Consider the following 27,125-nt stretch of genomic DNA (forward strand, 5'->3'; position numbering starts at 1 on the left):
GGGCAAGTAAGTAAAATACTAATTTAGTTTTTTGTTCTTAGTTTATAAGATAATTTTAACAATGACTGATTTTTTTTCTATTTTATAAACCAATTTCAGGCTCTCAATCTTGATTGATGTTTTGGTCCATGCTTTTGCAATTGAATTTGGACAGGTATATTCTACATTTCTACCTTTACTTGTTATTTTATAAAATTGCTACGATGTATTATATTCTACTGTAACACATGACGCTTGCATCTTGATTAAAGAGATTGTATACTTTGGAACATGATTCATTTTATGTGTTAGGTGTTTGTTTGGTCTTGGTCTCTTAGGTGAAATTTAAAGGATGAAGAGGTTTTGTATCTATTTTCCAGGAGGATAGGATGGTGGGCTTGTGATTCATATTGCTTCTTTTCAATCAAGTCCCTTTTCATATCAATGATGGTATCTCTCTCTCTCTCTCTCTCTCTCTCTCTCTCTCTCTCACACACACACACAGACACCACACACACCACACACTCACAACTTAGCTGCTCTGTCCCTTTTTTTCATTTCATATATAAGTAACTCTGTTCCTTCTTCATGGCTATTGTGATTTGTCTTCATTCATTGAAAAAGTTCTATTTATTTTACCCATTGATCTCTCTAATGGTGGGATCTGATAATTTTTGCAGTGGAAGAAGAAGCACATGAGGAGGCTCAAGAAGAAGCGCCGAAAGATGAGGGCCATGAGGCAAAGATCCAAGTACTTTGACATGAGCATGTTTTGCAACTTTATGTGTTTTGAGAGTGGACCCTTTGAGTTTTGATGGTTGAACACTTGAACTGCTACTTTTTTTTGTTATATTGATTTGATGATTTCCATAGAGGATTACTGGATTAGAATGCAATGTTGTACTAAAGGAAGTGATGGGTGTAGGGGTGTAATCTGTTCTTTTTTTTTTAGAGTGGTTGAATCCTCCTCTTTTATTAATTTCTTCTTGAACTGAATGTTTGTAATTTCTTTTAAATGATTTCAGAGTGGTATCTGTAAACACTTGAACTGGATGTTTCTAATTCTTCTTTATAATAGGTGTTCAGATTCAGATAATATGAATTCGGTTATTCGAATTCGAATTCGGATACAAATTCGGACATTGGATATGATTTATCCGGATATGAATTCGGATAAGAATTCAGACATTCGGATATGGATTTGGACACTGAATTCGAATTCGGATTTAAATTCGGATATCCGTTTATGAATTCGAATTCGGATTTGAATCCGGATAAACGGATACGTTCGAATTCGGATTTAAATTCGGATATCCGTTTATGAATTCAAATTCGGATTTGAATCCGGATAAACGGATACGGATAATATCCGAATTCGAATAATATCCGTCGGATGCGAATTCGGTAACAAATTTTAATCATCCGTCGAATTCGGATATGGATACGGATATTGAATTTTGTAAACGAATTCAAATTCGGATATAGCACTATCCGATTCGAATTCGATCCGTTTACACCCCTACTAAAATGGGTCTACCATGCTTGTTAAAATGGACCGCAAATCTGTCCATTTTTGACATGCACAAATCGAAGAGTTAGGATGATCTTATGGAGCTGATTTTTTGGGCGCACCTTGTATATGTGTATATGTCAGGGCCTATCAAATGAATGCTTTGGATCATTCAAACAATTTGAGCCTATTGTGTTTCTGTCACGGAGTACATAACGTTATCTACTCGATCGAGTAGAAAATGTGAGCCCATATACGGGAAAAATGTTTTTACTCCATCGAGTAGATATGTTATCTACTCGATCGGCCACAAATACAATGGTGGCTCAAATTGTTTGGGTGATGCAAACCATTCATTTGATGGGATATTACATAGATAGGGTGTGCCCAAAAAATCAGCTCTGTAAGATCATCCAACTGCTTCGATTTGTGGAGGTTAAAATGGACGAGTATAAACCTCCGCAAATCCGTCCATTTTTAACCTCCACAAATCGAAGAGTTAGTATGATCCTATGGAGCTTGTTTTCTGTGCACACGCTATCTATGTTAGGGCTATCAAATGAATGCTTTGGATCATCCAAATAATGTGGGCCCATTCTGTTTCTGCCGACGGAGTAGATAACGTTATCTACTCGGTGGGGTAGAAAATGTGAGCCCTATGTGTGTGTGGCCCCATCCTTGATATTTGATCCAACAAAAGCTCATTTTTTTTGTGGAGCTGCTGTTGGATCAAAATCAAGGGTGTTATTTTTATCTTACCACCTTTCATCATATAATATCACCTTGCGCAAAGCGTCCAATGGATATTGTTTGCGAAGAAAAAGACATGATGAGCATTGATAGCATCTCGAGTATTGTTAACAGTAGTTAAAAGCTAATTAAAAAGTGTAAAACAAAGCTAGTAATAGGATTGCCAGTGAACCCATATGGTCTGTTGGATCCAAACGATCCAAACATCAATAAGTTGTGTCTGAACTGTGTAAATTGCATCCATATACTAAGATACCACAAACTCCGATGGAGCATCCTAGATGGAGGGCGCTAATTTATGAAAATATCCTTCTCATTTTAGGATTTTTTAGCGTCCACGCAGAGGGCATTTCATAGATGGCCTGTTGCACGTCAGAGCAGCCACATAGGCTCACTTTTCAGCATATTTTGTCTTATTCACGAGGTGGCTGCTTGGACGTGCGACAGACAATCTTGCGAAATGCCTTTTGCAATGGACGCTAGCAAATCCCTCTTATTTTTAATCATTTTTGTCTATTCATGAGTGGTATTTTTGTAACAATAACAAAAACCATTTTATCTTTGTACTTTCGTTTCCATGGTCTCTCTCTCTCTCATAATCCTAAGCCCTAATTATGTACAACATAAGTAGAAACTATGACACTAATGAATAGTCTGAGTCGAAATGGATGGAGACTAGACTAGGAAGGTAGATCCAAAAGGCACTCTGACAATGATTTAAACGATAATGAATTCAAACAAATCGTGAATAAGAAATTCGTGGATTCAACTCCAAGTGGAACCATTGACAAGTGTGTAGTGCCACTGTCAAAATCTGGTACTGAAGATATCAATCCCACCTAGAAAGGTGTTTTCGATAGTCCTTGGTAGGTCGACACTAATTGGATAATAGTTTTGAAACCAACTTGGTCATTATATGCTGCTATATTTTATTTTAATGGGATTTGCTAGGGTCCATCGCAGAAGGCATTTCACGGCTGGTCTGTCGCATTTCAGACCAGCCACCTCGTGAATGGAGACAAAAGTTGCTGTCTCCATTCACGAGGTGACTGGTCTGAAATGCGACAGACCGGCCGTGAAATCCCTTCTGCGATGGACGCTAGCAATTCCCTATTTTAATAAAAACATAAGGGGATGATAAATTCGCATCCTCTGTAGGATCATTTGCACCCATATTAATGTGAATTGTGGCGGACTTTAACGTGCAAATTATCCTACAGGGGGTGTGAATTTATCATTGCCCAAATCTTATTTGCAACATATACTTTCTTTTTACTTTCTTAAATAAGTTACCATCACATCATGACATTGATGGCAGCTTATGGCCCTGAGGAACCTGACATGACCTAAACCCAACCCATATCCGCCTAATTTTATAAATGATTTATGCGCTCCAGTGTTTTGATAAACATACGCTCCACTTGTTTGTCGTGTAGTATTTAAAGGGATGTAAGAGGATTTTACGGTTCTCAAAAAGCTCTTAAAACCCTAAAAATACCAAACAACAAACAAGTGACCGCATGTCTATCAAAACACTGGAGCGTTGAAATCATTTCCCTTTTCAAAATCTTAGTGTTACAATATTTTTATAAAATTTTTCTAATATTGTCCCGGGTCAACCCGAACCCATTTTGGTCTGATCTGAAAAAGGGCTTAGACAGGCTAGGTTAGGGTTGACAGATTTAGGTACGTTTGTTTGTTTGCTTTTTTTCTTTCTGTAGGCAAGCTGTTATTGAACCTCCAACCTCAGGGTTGAAGAATAGTGTTTATCAATTAGGCCAGAGGCTCAACCCCATTTTTACTTCATAACAGAGACATAAATTGTGTGTATAATTTGAGTCCAATAATCGGTCCAGGACAAACAATCTGTTCTCAAAATCTAAGGCCCTGTTCGTTTGAGACTGTGCCAACCAATTGTGAGCCCCAAACCTATTATTGGGGTTAAAATTACACGTAATTTTGATTCCTATAATCAGTTTAGGGCATCAAATCGGTTGTAACACTCTCAAACTAATAGGGCCTAAAAAGAACTGGTCCATAGTCCGTAGATGCTGTTTGGGTTAGGGCTAACCTTCTTAACCCAAGGCTTGGGTTAGGTTGGGTTAGGGTAGGATTGGCCTCAACCCCACCTGATCCCAGCTCCAGTTGCAATCCTGGGGTGCAACTCGGGTCGGGTTGAGGCCAACCCGAGGAATCCATTTTTCCAACCTGAATCCGACGAGGTTTGACCCGAGTTTTTAAGCTTAAAAAAAAATAAAAAATGCCTGGTTTCACTTGGGTCAGATTGCCAAACCCTCAACCCGACCCGACCCTTTCTCGGGTTCAACCTGTCAGGTTCGGGTTGAACCCGACCCAAGTTGCACCCCTTTCGTCCAAAAATTTCTGTCAATTTTTCATTTCTCTTAATTCAAAAGACTAAACCACCCTTGTATTGCTAGTAAAATGACAAAACTCTCTCTCTCTCTCTCTCTCTCTAAGTCATCATCCTCTTCCTTCTCATAAGTAAAAGATGTCACTCCTTACATGAACTCATTACACAAGTCACAAACATAGAACCAAAAAACAACTCCCATGGCAGATATGTACAGGTCCTTCATAACCCACATAGCCAGTGACCATATCTTGTCCATACTCCACCTTCTCCCCATAGATTCAATCCTCTCTTTTGCCATGACCTGTAAGAAATTCAAAACCCTAGCCTCCTCTGATATCCTTTGGGAATCCCTCTGCAGGAGGGACTGGGGAAACCCCTCTGTTGATGGGCTTTTAATCTCTTATCCAGAGAGGAAACTCTCTTGGAAAAAGCTTTACCAGAAGGTTTCTCAAATATGTTCTATCTCTTGCTTCAGATTATCTGGTAAAGATGGGATTTTTCCAAGGCCTAGGGCTTCTCACTCACTCAATTTTATCTCTGGTTGTTTGGTTTTGTTTGGTGGAGGTTGTGAAGGAGGTCAGTTTGTTCCTTATCCCTTCTCTGGTTTTGGTTCTTTTTGGACTGGTTTCTAATTGTGTTTCTTTGTTCAAAGATACTTAAAAGATTCCCTTTTTGGATTGTTGGGGGTTCTTAAGTGTCTTTCCTAAGTGGGTCTGTTTCTCTTACTGATTAAGATGTTATTATTAGTATTAGTATTATGGGTAATTTTATGGATGACTTACTTGGTTTATGGATGAATTACTTGGAGAGTTTAAGGAGTATTTGAGTAGTTCTTCTATTAACCATATGATGGGTTTCTTAAACTTGTTTCATGTGTAACTATGCTTGAATTGCTTGGAAAATATGAGGGGTGTTATTTATGAAGTTATTAGACATCCTGGTCCTCTCTTGGAGCTGTAGATTCTAAAATGTTTGAATGAGTTATCACTCTTTTCTTCATATTGAGCTTCTCAGATTGGAATTTTTATGAAGGGGTTTGGTGTCAGGGGTCTGTCTATCATGCAAACTTCAGAATATAGAATTTGGATTTTGATGGGAACAGGTGGAATGATGGTTTAGACGGGGGCTTGTATCATGGGTCTATCTGAGATATGTGGATTTGGATTATTAAAGTTGGATTTTGAATGCATAATTACTGGCATCAGTGTAGGCCTCAGTTTTGGGAGTGAGTGGCTTGAGGTCATGGGTTGTCTTGGATTTTCATATTTTGCAATAGCCAAGATAAATCCTAGAAGCATAGGCTCATGAATAAAACAGAAAAATGTCAATGCTTGATTGCTTAATTGGTATATGCACTTTGTATGTGTTTTTGAAATGATAAACAAATTAAAAAGAACTGTCTATGTATCTGGACTTTTGCTTCTTCCATCTCTATGTCAGTAATTTTAGTATCAATCTTTTAATTCCCAAGTGCATGAACTTGGACTCTAAAATCTAAATCTAACACATGTACTCTTGCCATTGTGTTGTTCTGAAAAATGCCATCATGGTCAACTTGGAAAAGCATGCTTTGGATAGCTGACCAAGACCTCTAGTGAAGAAACACAAGTCATTTGGCTTAAAATAAAGTACTTATAGGGAATGCAAATAGAGATGTTTTCAGGGTGGGGCAGTCTGCCAATGCCAATCACTTTCTATCTTGCAATGGTTTTCCCTTTTTCAGTAACGACTTTTATGCTGCTTTAAAATATGAAAAATAGGAATAAAAACCCAAAATCTTAAGGAAATATCTAAAGCCTTGTTGGGCAATTGGCTATAGAGATTCAGGGAGGAAAGATCTCAGTTATAGACCTCTGACATAGAGCATTGGTATGGGTGTTCATCGTGCGACAACTACAGACACAGTGGAACCACAGTGTGGAGAGATATCCTGAATTAGAAGACTTCTTTTCACAAAGAAATCTGGTATAGGTACAAAGGCAATATAATCCAATTCTGGAGACATCCTTGGTGTAATCCAATTCTGGAGACTTCTTTTCCCTGATATGTTTGTAGTTGTTTGCTAAAGGGATGCAACCATCCAAGATATCAGTCTGCATTGATGGCAAGGTTCCTTGGAACATACGTTTTCGTCACAAGTTCTCTAATCAAGAGATGGACAGGGTAGCCGGGTTTATAGAGATCCTGTAGCCAATTTTCATTAGGAATGCAGGGGAGGACAAAAGGATTTGGAAATGGAATTCTATCAGGGTCTTTACTGAGATCTTTCTACCACAATCTGGTACCGACTCTACCTGTTTTGCCTGTGAACAGGGTTTGGAAGATTCCTGCCCCGCCTAGAGTAGTTGCCTTTGTCTGGATTGCGATCCTCAACATCTTGATGGTGGGCCACCTTCGAAGCAGAAATTTTTTAATTATTGATCATTGTGCCTTATAGCCGACCCCAACTAGTTTGGGACAAAGGCTTAGTTGAGTTGAGTTGAGTTGATCATCATGCCTTATGCATAGACGCAGGGGAGCCAGTGGACCACCTTTTTATTCATTGCAAGTCTTCCAGAGAGATTTGGAGCAGCACACACACACTCTCTCTCTCTGCTTCGGTATTTCGTGGGTCTTCCCAACACATTTAGATGAGCTCTTCGAAGAATGGAACTTCGAAGAATAGGACAAATTTTCTGGAGATTAACCTTCCTAGCTAACATTTGGGTGATATGGAAAGAAATGAACGATCACATCTTTAACAACAAGTCTAAAAGTGCTCAACATATTTTCATAAAGGCTCAAGCTCTCACTATTTTATGGGCGGGAGTGAATACATGCTTTAGAGGTGTCCCTGCCTAGCTTTTTTGGCTTTTTTGGAGCGTGATTTGCAACATTCAGAAGTTTCAGTCACCTCATCCTAATGGACCCCCCTTAAAGCAGGGAAGTTAAAACAAAATTTCAATGGTTCAAGCTTAGGCAATTCGGGTCTAGTGAGAGTGGGAAATCCCTAGCAACGATGGCGGAGCCACTAAGTGGGCCTTCTAAGGTGGAGTAACCGAGGAAGACTCAAATGAAGCTGAGGTGCAGGCAATATTGCATGGAATCTGGTTGGTTTATTTTAGAGTTTATAGAGATGTTATTGTAGACAGCGATTCTTTAAATGTAATCAGATGGATGAAAAACAATTCTTATCCGTGGAGACTTGCAAATGCAATAGAAGAAGATATGGAATGCACAGAGGGCCATAGGGCATGGTTTTAGCATTGTGGAGATCGGTCAACAGTGACGCTGACCAATTAGCTCGATCCGGAGTGGATATGTCACGGTTGGAGCTCCCCCCCCAGGATTTCCACTTTTGACTATGGTCTTATCTTGTTGGAAGAAGCTTTTGATCATAGTTTATTGTTTTCCTTATAGTTTTTGTTGTCCCTTGACGATCTTGATCTTAGGCTTTGTACCTTTTTTGGTTTTACTAATATTTTTGTTGCCATTCAAAAAGAATAAAAAATGAAAACAATCTCAAAGCCAAAGTCAGATTTTGGAATCTCCTAGTAAAATCCATCATGTGACCCTGGATTTTCTCCTCATCTTGTGAATGTTAAGCCTTGTATTGCAATCCATTATAGAGATCCAAGGTCTTCATGCTGCTTCCAAACGTCTCTTGAGAATTCCATGACTTCCTACATCAAAAACAACTAATTTTCTTGTCTTGGTCTTCATTGTGATAACTGTAAACTTCGTAATTTCTAGTTTTGTATTTATGTTTCAACTTAATATTGTTTATCAGTTTATTCCCTTACATCTGTACATAGACTGAGACATGATTGATGCACTAGACTTTATAGCTTATTTGAAAGTGGATATTCCTAATCTCTATTAATTCATAGCTATTGCACTTTACGATATTGGATCTTACGCATACAGAATATATAAGCCCTCCCAGTGAGGTTAATTTTGTATCCTTACATGATCATCATCATGTGTTTTACTCTCTATGAAAAGAGTTCTCTACATTTTCCAAGTTTCAATGACATTTTCTTGCAGTAAACTTTCTTATTCTCATCCGTCTAACTTCCCATGCATTGGTTGTCTCTAATTCTCTAATTTTGGCATTATATCCTAAAGGAAATCAAATTCACATTCCTAAAGGAAAAGAGCAAATTCACATTCCTCAACGGAAAATGTCTGGCATTATATGGAACAAAAACGAACCCCTTGCACAAAGCCCCCAGCTCTCCTATAAAATAGAAAGGCGTATCACTTGTCCCACCCATAGTTATTGGAAGCACCCTAATTGCTAATGCCAAAAGAGTGTATTTAAAACTTAAAAAAACTCAATCTTAAGTTTCAAAAAGAACTTTATGACTTTTTTCAACAAATTAACATTAAATCTTAGTAAATAAAAAATCAACATTATAAGACTCTGAATCCCTAAAGCTTGTAATTCTAATCATCTGTGAAGTTCTCTTTAACTATTTGTTACCCCAACATGCATTAACTCTTCCTCCCCAGCCAACTATAATTCTATCTGTTTCTATTCGCTTTTCATTGGCTTCCAATGAGGCTTATTACTTGCTTCATGTTCACTTTCCACAACACTTCCACACATTTCCTATTTTACTTAACTATTTCTTCCTTAATGTTTTCCGCTTTCCTCTTTCCACTTCCTACAATTTCTCTTTTTTAGACCCATTGCTTACCGTGTTGCTTCTCGCATTCGCTTCCTACTCTGACAATTACGTCCCCGCCAATAGCATGTTATGGATGTCCCATCCCAGCATCTTGCCGATGATTGAAGCTAAGATTTTCATGAAAGTACTTTTTCAACTTGATGCTTTCTTTCAAGCTTTCTCCATGTTTTTGCTACTTTGATTCTTACTCTATCTATATTCCACCAAAATAATCCAATCAAAGAAATTAAAATGATGCAAACATTGCGCTTCATACTGTTTTGACATTTCCTTCTCATGACTCCCGTTGATATGGACAAGCATTCAAGAAAACAGGAAATTGTTCTCCATGATGGCAACGCTTTTTTGCCATTCAAAAATAGGGTTTTTATGGATGTATAAATTTCAAATTACCAAAATTTCAGTCTAAGTTCCGTAAGTGTGAAAAAAAAAAAAAAGGATGGTTTGAAGCATAAAAAACAAGGACGATTTAACAGAGAACATATAGTAGGTCCAACGAATACTTGGGACTCACCTCTGATATCAACTGGAGGACAAGTTTTGTTTCAAAAGGGTTGACTGTTATTGTTATAAAGTCTTGCATATATTCTTTCATCTTCACATATTTACATATTCTATGTCTGTCCTCATGATGAGTTAATTGATCAAATCCATTTTCTTTTTACTACCTCTTTTTTTGAATAATAAAAATTTCATTAAAGATAGGGAAGACTGACATGGTCCACCCCCAAAAAGAGTACTACTTTTTACTACCTCTTGAATATTGTTCTCTTCTTCTTTGACATTTCTTATTCTTCTTTTTATTATTAAATCTTGTTTTGAGCAGATAAGGATTGGACCTTACCCTATACAGGTATTCTTCCTCTCATCTTCCAAAATCCTTGATCTCTTTTCTTCAATTTCATGCTGTTGAGTTGGGTGTCTTGAATTCAACCTGGGTCCGAAATATTGTGTGTGACCCGGAAGCGGCCTGTTATTTGAGTGAGTTCGGTTTGTTTCGGCCCACTTTGTATAAGGGGCATTGGGGCTTATTGCATATTCTTGTCTTTTTCAGCAGAGAGCTTGAAGAGGGGGGGTGTTGTCCTGGTGGGTTTGGGTGAGAAATACCGATTTTCTCTTGTAATCTGCTGTTCTTATAGTGGATTTTCTCATTGCCTCTGCCGTGGATGTAGACTTGACTCCGAACCACATAAATCTTTGTGTCTTCATGTGTTTGCTTGTGTTTTCTTGTTTCATTTTTTTTTCAACTCAACAAAGCATTTGTTTCATTTTTATTGAAAATTCATTTTTTTGGCTATTTTTTTTCATTTTTTTGCCATTGAAATTGCATATTGCTATTGTGGGGTTTCTTCACAACACATTCTCAAGTAAGTCTTAACTTTTCTCTCTGCTTTAGAATCCTTATTTGTTTTTTTTAATGGTTTAAGAATCCTTATTTGTCCTTAACTTTTTCATCTTCAATCTCCTCTAAGAGCTCTTCTTTTCTTTAATTACCTCATGCTCCATACCCTAAACCTTTGGGAAAATTAGGAGTGGCAAAATTGGCCGCATTGAACCGAAACCGAACCGAAAATTCGGTTTCGTTTTGGTTAAACCAAACCGATTCAAATTTCGGTGCAGTTTCAGTTCGGTGGAACCAAACCGATGATCGGCTCGGTTTGGTTTTGGTTTGAACCCTTGCCGAACCAAAACCGAACCGAAAATATATACTTGTTCAAAATTAACATTGGAAGCAATGGAAGAGAATCGTTGGATCAAAAGGAAAATAGGGGTTAGGATCAATTATATTCTAACCCTAGCTATAAGAATCAAGAAAGAGAGCACCATCTCTCGTCTTCTTCCTCTCTTCCCTTAGCTATTAGGGTTGCTGCAAAACAAAAATAGAGTGAAAATGAGAGAGAGCATAGAGATTAGAAAGTGAGAGAGGGTGTGGAGCTCGAACTCAACCCGCGCCGGTCACGGCGCCACCATCATCGCACCAGTGCCGCCACAACTAGTCGCACCTATTGCCGCCGGATCCCTCACCCCTCCACTCCATTTTGCTGCCGTCAACCATCAACCCAAATCAACACCACTTCCTGCACTTCACCAAACCCTAGCCCACCGACCTCCATTAAACCTGCTCCAAAACCCCCTCCTACCCCAAACCACCATCTCCCTTGCTCTAACACCACCACCGCGGCCGCATCCACCATCCCCTACCTCCATCAACAACACCATTTTTTCTAAACCCTTAAACACACACCCGAACCAGCCACTAACTCCGGCAACCCCCACTTCCACCATAATTCCCGCGCTAAACCACTACCTCCCCCGGTGAGCCGCGGCCACCACCTAGCTACCATCATCTACATCTTCCCTAGCCGCCGCGTCACTCCGGCGACGCCGATCCAGCTCTCTCTCTCTCTCTCTCTCTCTCTCTCTCTCCTATTGATTCGGGTCAGTACATGTAACTTTCTTCTTCTTTTTTCCTTCTTCATATGCATTTGGGCCTTTTCCATTTCACTCTCAAGGTGTTCCTCTTATGTCCTTACCGTTTCCAATTCACTCTCAAGGTGAATAAGATGAGTGTAGCGAAGATGCGAATGCTTAGATGGATGTGTGGCCACACAAGGTTAGAAAGAATTAAAAATGAAGACATTTGTAAAAAGATGGGGGTGGCACCAACTGAGGAGAAGATAAGAGAGCACCGCTTAAGATCGTTTGGACATATCCAACGTAGGCCTTTGGATGCTCCGGTGAGAAGAGGTGACTCGTGCTAAATTGATGGAGTAAAAAGAGGTAGGTGCAGACCGAAAACAACTTGGGTAGAAACAGTGAGGAAAGACTTGATAGCTAGGAACATAATAGAGAACATGACCTTGGATAGGATAGAATGGAAGAAAATGATCCACGTAGAAGAACCCAAGTAGAACCAAGATTAGAGATGGGCAGATTCCTTTTATCTTTTCATGAATTTTTTCTAAAGGATTCATTTAGCAAACCCCAACTAGTTTGGGACAAAGGCTTTGTTGAGTTGAGTATCTTTGACCTTTGGTATTGTGGTTCATTTGCTTCATTTTATTTCATTCCTGTGTTATTTTCTGCTTGCCTTTGAGTTCCTAGCTCCATGCTTGGATTTCTATTAATTTGCTGCATCTTTACTATTTTTTTCCTATAATGGATCTTGGGTTTCCAATGGATTTATGGTTTCCTTTTACACATGATATTTCATAAACGATGCATGGGTATTGATTTGCAACATCTGCTCTTTGCATAGGCCATAGGTTTCAGTATTTAGTGCTCTTCATTATCCTTGCAACTTTTCTTTCTTTTGAATTTCAGCATTGTTGTCCATGGATTTTTATTTAGAGCTTTTTACCTAACTTATGGTATTACACTTTCATGAACTTAGCTTCCCCTTTGAATCTGATTCATCATCACATGCTCGTGTTTATGTACACATTTGATCTGTTGGTTTGGTTTCAGCTCCTATGGAATCGGATTAATGCATGAATAGCTTGCATTATTTGATCAAATCCAATATAAATAAGACTTTCAATAAATGACTCTATAGAGATCATTCTCTTGCAGTTCTGTTTAGTAGATTACCCGAGGTTTATTAACCTTCACTAACTTTGCAGGAAGATGAGTTCGCAAAGTCCTCACATTGCGACTAGGCTACAACAGAAAGCTGTTCGTAGCCCACATTGTGGTTGCATTCCCCGCCCGAGAAAATGATTCGATCTTCAAGCCAAGTATCCTCCTTGCAAAGAGAGAAAGATCAAGGATCTTCAAGCCAACCAGTGGCTAGGAATATAATCTCACTTTTTATAACCTTATCTTGCTGTTTTAGAAGTAGAATGACTTAAGAGTTCTTAGATATATTTGAAGAATCTCATATATTTTCTCTTGTTCCAGTCATTTTGATTCTGTGGAAATGAATGTGCCTATTAATGTTTTCAATGTTGATGAAGATGATATTCCAATATCTGATAATGTTGTCTTTGATAATGCATCGAATTTGAGATCAAAAGTGTGGATCGATTTTAGGAAAGAAAAGAGGGCAGATTGGTCTGAATGTGCTTATTGCAAACATTGCAATAAATAATACGCTGGACGTAGTAAAGTTGGAACTAGTAGTATAAGTAATCATTTAAAGAAAAGCGTTGCTTATATAAGATGCAAGAGACCTCAACTTGATGTGGGTCAACATGTTCTTAAAGTGGGGGACAAAATGATTGATGGGGTTGTTGATATTAGTTGTTTTGAGTTCAATCAATAAATAAGCCGGGATGATTTTACTCGGATGGTTATTTATCATGAGTATCCCTTTTCCATTGCCGATCATGTTTTTTTAGAGTTTTTCTCATAAATCTTCAACCGATGTTTAAGTTGATTCTTCGGAATACTGTGAAAGCAGATTGCCTGAAAATGTAAAAGATTGAAAAGAAGAACATTAATGAGGAACTTGAGAGCCTTCCTTGTAAAGTAAGTCTAGCATCGGATATGTGGACTTTAAGAACCATGGAAGGTTACTTATGCTTAACTTGTCATTACTTTGATAATAATTGGAAGCTTCAAAATAAAATTTTAAACTTTATAAATGTTGAAACTCCTCACACAGGTGAAGAGATCTTTAAGACAATTATTGCTAGACTTTATAATTGTAACATAGATAATAAAGTCTTTGGTATCACCTTAGATAATTGTACTACTAATGATGTCATTCGGGAGATGTTGAAAGTGTTCCACCCGAAGAAATCTCTTATCTTGAATGGAGAGTTTCTTTATGTTAGGTGTTGTGCACATATCTTAAACCTCATTGTTCAAGATGGTTTAGGATATCTTCGTGAAAACATCCTCACTTTCGTGAAAGTATCAAGTTTGTTAAATCTTCACAAGCTAGATTGGAGAGGTTCAAAAAAATTACAAAACAAGTTCGGTCTCCTAAAAGCTCTCTTTTTTATGATATGCCAACTAGATGGAATTCCACATACTTGATGCTTGTTAACACTCTTCAATTCAAAGAAGCCTTTACTCGTATGGCTAAATATGTTACGAATTCCACATACTTGATGCTTGTTAACACTCTTAAATTCAAGGAAGCCTGTACTCGTATGACTGAATATGATACGAAGTACACTTGTGCAAGATGAGAATATGAATGGAATCTTACAGAGATGATTATTGGTTGTTTAAAATTATTTTATGATGTTACCGAAAGGATTTTTGTTTGTAGATATCCCACATCAAATCTCTATTTCAATGATAATTATGATATATATCTTGCTTTGACGAAATGGAATACTAGTGAATTTACTAGCATTAAGGAAATGGCCGCGTCAATGCTTGAAAATTTTGAGAAGTATTGGAGAATTACTAGCATTATATTGGGGATTGCTTCCATTTTAGATCCTCGATATAAAATTAAATCGATTCAATACTTCTTTCGACAAATTTATTCTTATGAAGAGAAAAGAAAGCTGAATATTGAGAATGCATACGTGGAAAAATATGCAAGATGTGATATAATTCTACATTCGCATGTTTCCACATCGATTGCATCTTCCTCGACATCAAATTCTAACTTGGCAAAACTTGTTTTTATTATGGAAACTACGGACGAGACTACAAAAATTTGAATTAGAACTCTATTTGGACGAAAAAGTGTCCTCCGGCAGGGCCTTTGATATATTGTCTTGGTGGAAGTTAAATGCTTGAAAATATCCAATGGTTGTTCAATTTGCTCGTGATGTTCTTGATAGAAGTTAAATGGTTGAAAGAATCCAATGGTTGCTCAATTTGCTCGTCACGTTATAGCCATTCAGATCTCTACCGTTGCTTTTGAAAGTGCATTTAGCATGGGAGGTTGTGTTCTTTATGAGTATAGTAGGAGTAGCTTGAAACCAAGTACTGTAGAAGCTTTAATTTGTACTCGAGATTGGTTGAAGGCTAAAAGAAATGGTAATGTTTTTTCTTTAGTTAATAAGTTTTTTGTATGATTTATCTTTCTTTGACTATGTAAATTCTTTCTATATATTTATACTTTATTTTTCATAGGGACCACACCTCTTGAGTCGACTGATGCATATTCAACTATTAACTCGGCTTCGACAATTGATAGTGAATATGATAGTCATGTAATCGAATCATTGGATGATGAAGCAACGATTGGATGACGGTAGGTAATTTTAAGCAGAAGTAATATTGCGTCTTTTCAACATGGAATGAAATGAAGACCTTTCTCTTATACTTTCCTCCCTTGTTTGTAGTACTTTTACAGGTATTTTGGAGGAAAGGAAGTTGCTGCCTTAGATCAAGAATGCATATAAATTTGATCGATGGAATGTGTTATGGGTGGGATGGAAGTGTTTATTAGTATACCTGCTTTTTATGAGGAATGAATCATGTTCTTGCTTGACAGGTTGTTTGTCTAGTTCTGAGAATGAAACAGTTATGAGAATGGAACTTTTTATGAGAATGAAACACTTAACAGGTTGTTTGCTATTAACAGGTTGTCCTCTTGTTTATTTAGTATTGTTTCATTCTCATATTGTTATGCTCTTAACGGGTTGTATTGTTCATTTGTTTATATTTAAGTGGTACTTTGCTTGAAGTTGACAAGTAATTGTGAGTGGCATTTTGGCATCCACAATTTCTTGAATCAGTTCAGCTATGGAGAAAGTATTAACAAGTTTCTCCACAATCTGGACAAGTCATTTTGCTTACAGTGTTTGGCATGACAGGTTTATTTACTCGTACGGAACCGAAAATCGAACTGAAACCGAAATTTTTGAATCAATTCGGTTTGGACACATATATGTTCGGTTCGGTTTCGGTTTGGAATGTAAGCATGTTCGGTTCGGTTTGGGGGTGACAACGGTTTGGTTTTGGTTCAGTTTGACCCCCGAACCGAACATGCTTACATTCCAAACCAAACCGAACCGAACATATATATGTCCAAACCGAACTGATTCAAGACTTTCGGTTTCTGTTCGGTTTTCGGTTTCGCACTAGTAACTAAACCTATCATGCCAAACAGTATAAGCAAAATGACTTGTCCAAAATGTGGAGAAACTTGTTAACACTTTCTCCATAGCTGAACTGATTCAAGAAATTGTAGATGCCAAAATGCCACTCACAATAACTTGTCAACTTCAAGCAAAGTACCACTTAAAGACAAACAAATGAACAATACAACTTGTTAAGAGCATAACAATATGAGAATGAAACAATACTAAATAAACAAGAGGACAACCTGTTAATAGCAAAAAACATGTTAAGTCTTTCATTCTCATAAAAAGTTTCATTCTCATAACTAGACAAACAACCTGTCAAGCAAGAACATGTTCCATTCCCTCAGAAGAAGTAGTTATACTAATAAACACTTCCATCCCACCCTTAACACATTCCATCGGTCAAATCCAAATTTATACGCATTCTTGATCCATGGCAGCAACTTCCTTTCCTCCAAAATACCTGTAAAAGTATTACAAACAATGGAGGAAAGTATAAGAGAAAGGTCTTCATTTCATTCCGTGTTGAAAAGATGCAATATTACTTCTACTTAAAATTACCTACCATCATCCAATCGTTGCTTTATCTTCCAATGATTCGATTACATGACTATCATATTCACTATCAATTGTAGAAGCCGAGGTAATAATTGAATATGCATCAATCGACTCGAGGGGCGCTGTCCCTATGAAAAATAAAGCATAAATATATCAAAAGAATTTACATAGTCAAAGAAAGATAAATCATATCAAAACTTCTTAACTAAAGAAAAAACATTACCATTCTTTTAGCCTTCAACCAAACTTGAGTACAAATTAAAGCTTCTACAATTCTTGGTTTCAAACTATTCATATACTCATCGAGAACTCGACCTCCCGTGCCAAATGCACTTTGAAAAGCAACGGTAGAGATCGGGATGGCTAGAACATCACAAGTAATTTGAGCAACCATTGGATACTTTCGACCATTTAACTTCCACCTAGACAAAATATAGAAGGTACCATCTTCAATCTCTGCCAAGGACACTTTTTCGTCTAAGTAGAGTTCTAATTCAGATTTTTGTGGTGTCTCCTCGGTAGTTTCCATAACAAAAAGGCAAGTTTTGCCAAGTCAGAATTTGATGTCAAGGAAGATGCAATCGATGTGGAAACATGTGAATGTGGAATTATATCACGTCTTGCATATTTTTCCACGTATGCATCATAAAGACGATATAATGTATTTTTCAAATTCACAATATTCATCTTTCTTTCCTCTTCATGTGAATAAATTTCTCGAAAGAAGTATTGAATCGATTTCATTTTATATCGAGGATCTAAAATGGAAGCAATCCCCAATATAATGCTAGTAATTCCCCAATACTTCTCAAAATTTTCAAGCATTGACGCGACTATTTCTTTAATACAAGTAACTTCACTAGTATCACATTTCTTCAAAGCAAGATATATATCACAAATATCATTGAAATAGAGATTTGATGTGGGATATCTACAACTAGAAATCCATTCGGTAACATCATAAAATAATTTCAATCAACCAACAATCATCTCTGCAAGATTACATTCATATTCTGATGGTGCATAAGTGTACTTCGTATCACATTCTGGCATACGAGTAAAGGCTTTCTTGAATTTAAGAGTGTTAACAAGCATCAAGTATGTAGAATTCCATCTAGTAGGCACATGATAAAAAAAAGAGCTTTTAGGATACCGAACTTGTTTTGCAATTTTTTTGAACTTCTCCAGTCTAGCTTGTGAAGATATAACAAACTTGATACTTTTATGAATATTGTGGACGTTGTCACGAAGATATTCTAAACCATCTTGAACAATGTGGTTTAGGATATGTGCACAACACCTAACATGAAGAAACTTTCCATTCAAGATTAGAGATTTCTTCGGGTGGAACACTTTCAACATCTCTCGAATGACATCATTAGTAGTACAATTATCCAAGGTGATACTAAAGACTATTATCGATGTTACATCTTACAATCATAAAGTCTAGCAATAATTGCCTTAGAGATCTCTTCACCTGTGAGGAGTTTTAACATTTATGAAGTTTAAAATTTTCTTTTGAAGCTTCCAATCATTATCAATGTAATTACAAGTTAAGCATAAGTAACCTTCCATGGTTCTTGAAGTCCACATATTCGATGTTAGACTTACTTTACAAGGAAGGTTCTCAAGTTTCTCATAAATGTTCTTCTTTTCAATCTCCTACATTTTCAAGCAATCTGCTTTTATAGTATTCTGAGTAATCAACTTAAACATCTGCTGAAGATTTCTGAGAAAAAACTCTAAAAAAACATGATCAGTAGTGGAAAAGGGATACTCATGATAAATAACCATCCTAGTTAAATTATCCTGCTTATTTGTCGATTGAACTCAAAACAATTAATATCAACAGTCCCATCAATCTTTTTCTTTCCCATTTTAAGAATCTGTTGACCCACATCAAGCTATTGTCTCTTGCATCTTCTATAAGCAATGCATTTCTTCAAATGATTACTCATACTACTAGTTGCAACTTTACTACTCCCTGCGTATTTTTTATTGCAATAAGCTCATTTAGACCCATCTGTCCTTTTTTTTCGAAAATCGATCCACCGTTTTGATCTCCAATTCGATCATTATCAGAGACAACATTATCAGATATTGGAATATCATCTTCATCAACATCGAAAACATTAACAGGCACATTTATTTCCACAGAACCAGAATGACCGGAATAAGAGAAAATGTATGTGATTCTTCAAATATATCTAAGAACTCTTGGGTCATTCTACTTCTAAAACAGCAAGATAAGGTTATAAAAAATGAGATTATATACCTAGCCACTGGTTGGCTTGAAGATACTTGATCTTTCTCTTTTTGCCAGGGAGATACTTGGCTTGAAGATCGATCCCTTTTTTTGGGGCGGGGATACAGGCACGACGTGGGCTACGAACAGCTTTCTGATGTAGCCTAGTCGCAATGGGAGGACTTTGCGAACTCATCTTCCTGCAAAGTTAGTGAAGGTTAATAAACCTCATGTAGTCTACAAAACAGAACTGCAAGAGAAGGATCTCTATAGAGCCATTTACTGAAAGTCTTATTTATATTGGATCTAATTAAATAATGCAAGCTATTCGTGCATAAATCCGATTCCATGGGAGCTGAAACCAAACCAACAGATCAAATGTGCACACAAACACCAGCATGGGATGATGAATCAGATTCAAAGGGGAAGCTAAGTTTACGAAAGTGTAATACCATAAGTTAGGTAAAAGGCTCTAAATAAAAATCCATGGACAACAATCCTGAGATTCACAAGAAAGAAAAGTTGCAAGGATATTGCAGAGCACTAAAGTGCAAAGAGCAGACGCTGCAAATCAATACCCATGCGTCGTTTATGAATTATCAAGTGTAAAAAGAAACCATAAATCCATTGGAAACCCAAGATACATTATAGGAAAAAAAAATAGTAAAGAGGCTACAAATTAATAGAAATCCAAGAATTGAGCTAGGAACTCATAGGCAAGCAGAAAACAACACATAAATCAAATAAAATGAAGCAAATGAACCATGATACCAGAGGTCAAAGATAAAGAAAATAAAAAGGCAAGGAGATAGAGGAACACCTTGAGAGTGAAATGGAAAAGACCCAAATGCATATGAAGAAGGGAAAAAAAGAAGAAAGGGTTACATGTGGTGACCCGAATCAATAGGAGAGAGGGAGAGAGAGAGAGGGAGAGAGAGAGAGAGCTGGATCGGCTTCACCGGAGTGACACGGCGGCTGCGGGAGATGCGGATGGTGGTAGCGGCTCGCCGAGGGAGGTAGTTGTTTGGCGCGAGAATGATGGTGGAAGTAGGGGTTGCCGGAGTTAGTGGCTAGTTAGGGTGTGGGTTTAAGGGTTCAGAAAAATGGTGCTGTTGATGGACGTAGGGGATGGTGGCTGTGGCCGCGGTGGTGGTGGCCATGGTTGTGGGAGTGGTTGGCAATGGTGTTGGCTCGGAGAGGATTGAGTTGCAAAGGGTGTGAAAGATTAGGGTTTAGAGAAGGGAGTTGGCGGTTTGAGGTAGGAGGTAGTAGGGGGTTTTGGAACAGGTTTAATGGAGGTCGGTGGGCTTGAGTTTGGTGAAGTGTAGGTAGTGGTGTGGATTTTGGTTGATGGTTAACAGCGGCGAAATGGAGTGGAGGGGTGAGGGATCCGGCGGCCATAGGTGCGGCTTGCGGTGGCGGCGCTTGTGCGATGGTGGTGGCGTCGTGACCGACGCAAGTGGAGTTCGAGCTCCACACCCTTTCTCACTTTCTTCTCTCTCTGCTCTCTCTCTCACTTACACTCTCTTTTTGTTTTGCAGCAACCCTAATAGCTAAGGGAAGAGAGGAAGAAGATGAGAGATGGTGAAAGAGAGCTTTAATAGCTATCTTTCTTGATTCTTATAGCTAGGGTTAGAATAGAATTGATCCTAACTCCTGTTTTCCTTTTGATCCAACGATTCTCTTCCATTGCTTCAAATTTTAACTTTGAACAAGTATATATTTTCGGCTCGGTTTCGGTTCATCAAGGGGTCAAACCGAACCGAAATTTGAATCGGTTTGGTTTAACCAAACCGAAACTGAATTTTCGGTTCGGTTTTGGCTCGGTTTCGGTTCAGTTCGGCCAATTTTGCCAACCCTACTTGTATGCTTGTACCATCTCTGTACCAGTTGCTGGAAATATAGAAAATAGAAAATAATGGATTTGGAGTTTAGGTTTGGGGTTTTGGGGAGTAGATCTAGGGTTTTGGTGGATGCCAAAAGGAATTTGGGAAGAAGATTTTAGGAGGAGAAATACAGCAAAAAACAAAAAGAAAAGGGAAAAAAAGGATTTTGCGCATTTGTGCAAAACACATACGGAAAGAGAGAGAGAGAGAGAGAGAGAGAGAGAGAGAGAGAGAGAGAGATAGAGAGGGTGGAAATGGCGTGAGGAGGAGGATAGACTCTTCGTCTTTACTTCTTCCCTTAAGATCTTTAGAAATGGAGTCTAGGGATAGAAGTGAGGAAGAAGAAGAGGAATGGAGACGATGGAGAGTCTCCACTAGGGAGCTCCTCATGCATATGATGTATATATAGGCCCCATATAGGGCAACGGTGTACAAAGACTACAATACCCCTAATACTAAGTAATGACTAAACTACCCTACACCATTATTCAACAAGAACCAAATGTCATGATTCAAGAGGAAAATGTCAATGCTTTTTTCTATTGTTATAACCACACCCCCTTCTATTCCAAACGTTGGGGGTACTTTTCCAACCCTTATTAATGTCTTTTCACAAAACGGGTTCCGTTGGAACCAAACACAATCGATGGAGGGTTGTTGGTGTGAGATTTCTACCTGGGTTTGGGTATTTTGTGTCAAGAAGGCCAAGCAGGGCACGAGGATCTAAATATGCAATTGTAGAGGAAATCCTCAGAAGGTAAAATGATCCGATAACTGGTGTAGGTTTTACAGCATTCCTTGCCGATGAGGAGCGTTGCTGAAGACTGGGCTAGAGGGCAAGGTTGAGGACGGTTTGACGGTTTTGTGGCCACGAGCACCTGAAGGTATGGTGGCGGCGAGCAAGCCTCGTGTCGATGATCAAGCGGCATATCTGCTCTTAGTGGATACAACGAGATGGAAGGCCGGTCGCCAGATGTAGTGGAGAAAGAAAAAGAATAAGCCATGCTTTGTGTTGGTGTTTGGGTCTGAGAGAGGAAGAAGGGATGGTATATGGCTTGGGTACCGACGGCTGGACGAAGATCATGGGGTTTTGTTGGATGAGTTTTTGGGGGTTAGAACTCACCCTTAAAAGCTAGCCGTTAACGGGAGGGTGCCCAAGTCCTTATAAGCCCATCCACATCCATTCACTTTTCCGATGTGGGATCTTTGCTTTCTCGTTGAACCCTCAGCAATCCCCTCTTCCGCACGGAAGCAACGTGGACAATCTTTCCCCTCCACGCGGGAGCAATGTGGGAACTTACGAGATCTTCCCCGAGGGATTTTCTCCGTCCTCAAGGGTACACTGGGGTTACCGAAATCTTCCACGAGGATTTTTTTTCCCATCCTCGGGGACACACGGGAGTTACCGCGCCCCGGATCTGATACCACTTGTTGGGACCTGGGTAGAACTCACCTTAAGGATTATGAATGATGAAATAATGTAAGGATCATGTTTGTTTGGTGAAGCATATGGGTTCCTAGGGTTCCTATAAGTAGGGGTGCAACTCGGGTCGGGTTGGGTCGGGTTGAGGCCAACCCGACCCGACCCAACCAGACCCAACCCGATTTGTAATTTTCTCAACCCGACCCAACCCGATTTCACCATTTGTTTGATTTGTCCATTTTATTTTTGTATTTCCATCTCATCCTAGTCCCCAACAAGAGGGTTAATTAGGACAAATTTCACCAAATTTTTTATTTCTTTCTAGATTTGAGTTATATAATGACAAAACAAACATAGAAGTAAAGATTTTATACATATTAGATTTGGAAATCGGGTTTCGGGTCGGGTCGGGTTGCCCGACACCCCAACCCGACCCAACCCGGTTTCCAATTCGGGTTGGTTTTTCCCAACCCAACCCAACCCGATTTATAAAAAAAACCCAACCCAAATTCGGGTTCAACCCGACCCAAGTTTCACCCCTACCTATAAGGTGCTTGCCCCCACCACCAAAGTGGTTTATAGTAGTGTTGCTAAACTTATGATTTTTTTCTAACTTCCAATTCATTGTCATTTACTCTAGTTACAATTTTTTTCTGGCAGTTCTTTACATTGTATGGCATAACATTGTAAAATTAGATAATAAAATTTAGTACATAATTATTTCCATTTCTATAGACGAAATATTTTTGTCCATTTAAATGGTTTTTTCAAACAGATTTTTATACACTAATAGAAAGATATTGTTGTTTTTAGATATTGTGATATATATTATTTCGTGACTTATCCAAAAACATAATTTCCTTAACATAAGTACAAGAATATTTAAATAATTATCCAAATATATCTTAAAATATTTTTTTGATAGGTGAATATATCTGAAAATATGCTTATAAAATAGCAGCTAAAGCCCGCATAGTTCTAACTCAATGAGAGAATGTCCAATACCTAAGCAGACATTTGCTCACGCAGGTCCACTTTAACTGCCTGAATTGACCCGTTCATAGTCAGATTTCATAACTTTCTCGTTAACTCGATAAACTTTATGTGAAGACAATATAACTAAGCTGCTTGTTTTGAACTTGTCATATACCTTTTTTTTCTATTTATTGTGTTTAATCTTTCTGAAACCTGACTAATTTTCTTCTGTAGGACGCCATCTGGATGACACGTGGGTAGCATACTGTGGAAATGACATTAGGAGGGCTTTAAGGTGGCACCAGATCAATTCGGGCACCCCCACGGGACGCTTTGGACAGTCCTGTACTGTTATCGATGATGCTCTTGTTCTCTTTGGAGGGATAAATGATATTGGAATTCGCCAAAATGATACATGGGTTGGTCATGTCACTCGTGATGAAAAGATCGAAATCAAACTCTCATGGAGACTGTTGGATATGGGTCGCATTGCACCGCCACCACGTGGAGCCCATGCTGGATGTTGCATTGACAATAAGAGGATGGTGATCCATGGAGGGATTGGACTAGATGGCCTCAGATTGAATGACACATGGCTGTTGGATCTCTCGGATAGTGGGAGATCTCCATCATGGCATGAGATTGTAACTCTTTCATCTCCCCCGGCTCGGTCAGGGCACAGCCTAACATGGATTGGGGATACCCAGATGATTCTTTTTGGAGGGAGGGGAACGGGTTATGAGGTGCTCAATGACATATGGCTCTTAGACATGGGAGGTGATTGTCCCGAATGGGTTGAGCTAAAATGTGACTCGTCTAACTTGCCCAACGATGTGCCCCTCCCACGGGTAGGTCACTCGGCAACCCTTATCTTAGGGGGGAGAGTGCTAATCTATGGAGGGGAAGATTCGTATAGGCATAGGAAAAATGACTTTTGGGTGTTTGATCCTAGTGTTGTACCGGCTATTAAGATGCGGTCCCAAACACTAAACCCGATGAGATTATCAGGGAAAGTGTGGAAGAGACTCAAGGCCGAGGGGCATCAACTGGATTGTAGGTCATTCCATAGTGCATGTGCCGATCGATCTGGATGTCGTGTGTACATATTTGGCGGTATGGTGGATGGTGTGGTTCAGCCGGCCGAACCTTCTGGGTTGAGGTTTGATGGGGAGCTCTATCTTGTGGAGGTTGTGCTTTAGTTGTACAGAGAAAACTGTTATGTAGAGAAGGGGGAGCTCTATTTTTGAGTGGATATTTTGATGGATTTTTGTCTGCTAAGAATGTTACCTCGGTGGGTTTAGTCTTTTGTAAATTATAGCCATTCCCCAACTAGTTTGGGACAAAGGCTTAGTTGAGTTGAATTGAGTTGAGCCATGCTGTGTGGCTCAATGTCATGTATTATTTGATATAGTTGAAGTGGTTAGCCAAATTCCTGCCCCCTCCCCAATGAATGGAAATTATCAGAAATGAGAATAGCTTTTCCTGTGTAATCTACTGTTCAGATGAGACCCACTGCTTGAATGGTTGAAATCTTTAACAGATTTTGGCGCTGGAGCTTTATACTTTGACATACTTATATCCATAGTTTCAAAACTCTCCAGCATCATCTTGGATTCCCCTGAGTCGACTCCGTTTTACCTTGGCTGCGTTCTTGTCTTAGTCTGCATTTTGCCTTGCAAAGTCAATAAAAACTTCTTTGACTCTTTTGAGTTATGACCGCGTCAGCTGAGTACTCAACCGCGTCAGCCGAGTACTCAACCACGTCGTGCCGAGTTGACTGGGATTTGCTTTGGCCGCGTTCTGACCTGCATTTGCGTTCTGAAACTGATTATAACATCAGACATAACTGTTCTATTTGCAGAATTGCAGTGCCATCTAAGAAAATATTGGAGTTGGGTCTTTTCTAGGAGAACTTGTATATGGGAGTTGGGTCATTTCATCTGTTTTTGTGACAGATTCACCATGCGTTGTTCATTATATTCTTGGATTTGCAGTGACATGGAGATGTGATAACAATTCTAATGGGGTAAGCTGGAATTGAACTTTTGACCTCATCCCCAAAAAATGAGACCCAAACCCTCGTAAATTCTGTTGTTATTTGCTCTGCATTTTCATATAGGCTGATCAAAACACCTGTTCCTTTCATTGTAATGGTGCTTTGATTATAGGGAAGGAAACATTGAGCACTTTGTTATCTGGGCTGGCAACGGGGCGGGGCCAGATGTTGCATTCCCCGTCCTCGTCCCTGCCTCAAGGAAAAATCCCCGTCCCGCGGGGAATATCTAGCCCCCATCCCCACCTGCACACTAAAAGACAAAAGGTCAAAAGGGCAGATTTGGAATTAAAATTTATTTCTTTTATATTGCAGATTATGTACTATAATGGCATAATGGAAGGTATTGAATCGGGGCGGGCTGGCCTCAGAGCAATCCCCGTCCCCGCTGCGGGGATATTTCCAAATCCTCGTCCCCCTCCCCGCTCAAATCGGGGAATCCCCTCCCTGCGTGGGGCGGGGCAGGGCGGATCCCCATTTTTACGGGTGAAATTGCCAGCCCTAGGTTCAATAATCAGTTTTGAACTCACAATCAGTTCTCAAAATCCAATACAAACTGGGCATAAGTTTCTTATCTCTAGTAGCATGTGCAGGATGCGTGGACACTAGCTCTCGGACATGTGTGGACACTAGCCCTCGGACATCTATTGAACAAATTTTGAAGAGCAGTTTGATACTCCATGGAGCGATCCATTTCGTGGGTGGGAAGTCGAAGGGCCACATAAAGCATAGATATATCCCAGCATTTCAAGGGTGGGCCCCTCTTATTTGCCTTATAAGAATGGTAAATAGTGATCTAGTAAGAAGCATAGAACCATGGTTTTAAATTTCGGATTTCGCCGGGACCAAAACCAAAACGTTCCGCAAACGGAATTTACGTGGCAATTTCGGCAAAATTTTCGATAAAATATTAAAATTTTATTTTTTTACCAAATTTCGGCCTAAAAACTGACATTTCGAGCGCTTCTACTGAATTTCGGCTGAAATTTCAGTTTTGCTGTGGACCGAAATGATACCCAAAACCGAAATTTAAAAACTTGGTAAGAACTAATCCTTATCTCCGAAAAACTTGTTTTTCTCTTTCTTTTTCATTTGGGTCCATTTGGGTGCACAAAAAATAGGAAAATCAAAGTAGGACAATTTTCCGTTTCCCAGCATTGTTTGGTTGCCATTTACCATTGACAACACAGCTCTTATCGGTTGTAAAATTTCCAAATGCATGCTGTTTCGTACTGTTTGAAGGAAAGTAAAGAAATGAGAATCTATATTCCGTTCGTTCTACTTCTATATTATGTGCATCCAATCGGACCAGTTGCACAGATAGTGATAATAAGAATAGAATGGGAAATGATAAGAGTAAGAGGCCGATTCACGAGACCCATAGAAGACTCATCATGATTGGTGCATTTCTATAGGACCCACCCTTGTGAAAGAAAGTATAGTTTCATCCCTCGCATTTAGACGAGGAAAATGGTAAAAAGAAAATCAATGTTATGCTCCTTCCTAAAAGACACTTATTGGGCCCCTTTACGTCGTGTAAAGTCCAAACAAATGCCATTGGGAACACCTTGATCGGATGATCTTGGCCCTTGATCCAAGCTCTTTTGGGACCCAAAAATTGCCTTTTACCATTGATCGTGAAAGTAAAGAAAAAGACAGAAAGCCAAGTGAACTGACGCGGCATCCTAGTGAAGTGAAGGT

General features: G+C 38.9%; 1 protein-coding gene across 5 annotated transcripts; it reads left to right on the forward strand.

The window, feature by feature from the left end:
- The first annotated feature begins 4,718 nt into the window (after positions 1–4,718).
- On the forward strand, positions 4,719–26,705 carry LOC143856174 (F-box/kelch-repeat protein At1g51550-like). 5 transcript variants are annotated; one of them, XM_077366280.1, is made up of 6 exons: positions 4,719–5,189; positions 10,113–10,139; positions 10,341–10,382; positions 23,606–25,397; positions 25,540–25,691; positions 26,018–26,705. In XM_077366280.1, the coding sequence occupies exons 1-4, from the start codon at positions 4,811–4,813 to the stop codon at positions 24,568–24,570; spliced, it is 1,413 nt and encodes a 470-aa protein (XP_077222395.1). In that variant the 5' UTR covers positions 4,719–4,810; the 3' UTR covers positions 24,571–25,397; positions 25,540–25,691; positions 26,018–26,705. The 5 variants fall into 5 exon arrangements, with proteins under 5 accessions (XP_077222395.1, XP_077222397.1, XP_077222396.1 ...); XM_077366282.1 differs by having other exon boundaries at positions 10,344–10,382; XM_077366281.1 differs by lacking the exon at positions 25,540–25,691.
- Positions 26,706–27,125: the final 420 nt, after the last annotated feature.

This window comes from Tasmannia lanceolata, unplaced genomic scaffold (genome assembly GCF_043159265.1).
Source record: "Tasmannia lanceolata isolate RefF3 unplaced genomic scaffold, GAP_Taslan_0.1 ptg000023l, whole genome shotgun sequence".
In the NCBI taxonomy this organism is placed as follows: Eukaryota; Viridiplantae; Streptophyta; class Magnoliopsida; order Canellales; family Winteraceae; genus Tasmannia; species Tasmannia lanceolata.

Bases quoted from the DNA above. Each gene is read 5' to 3' on its own strand.
- LOC143856174 (XM_077366280.1), top strand. From the start codon at position 4,811: ATGGCAGATATGTACAGGTCCTTCATAACCCACATAGCCAGTGACCAT. The intron at 5,190-10,112 runs GTCAGTTTGTTC...TGTTTTGAGCAG, and splicing joins TGGTGGAGGTTGTGAAGGAG to ATAAGGATTGGACCTTACCC. The intron at 10,140-10,340 runs GTATTCTTCCTC...TGTCTTTTTCAG, and splicing joins TTGGACCTTACCCTATACAG to CAGAGAGCTTGAAGAGGGGG.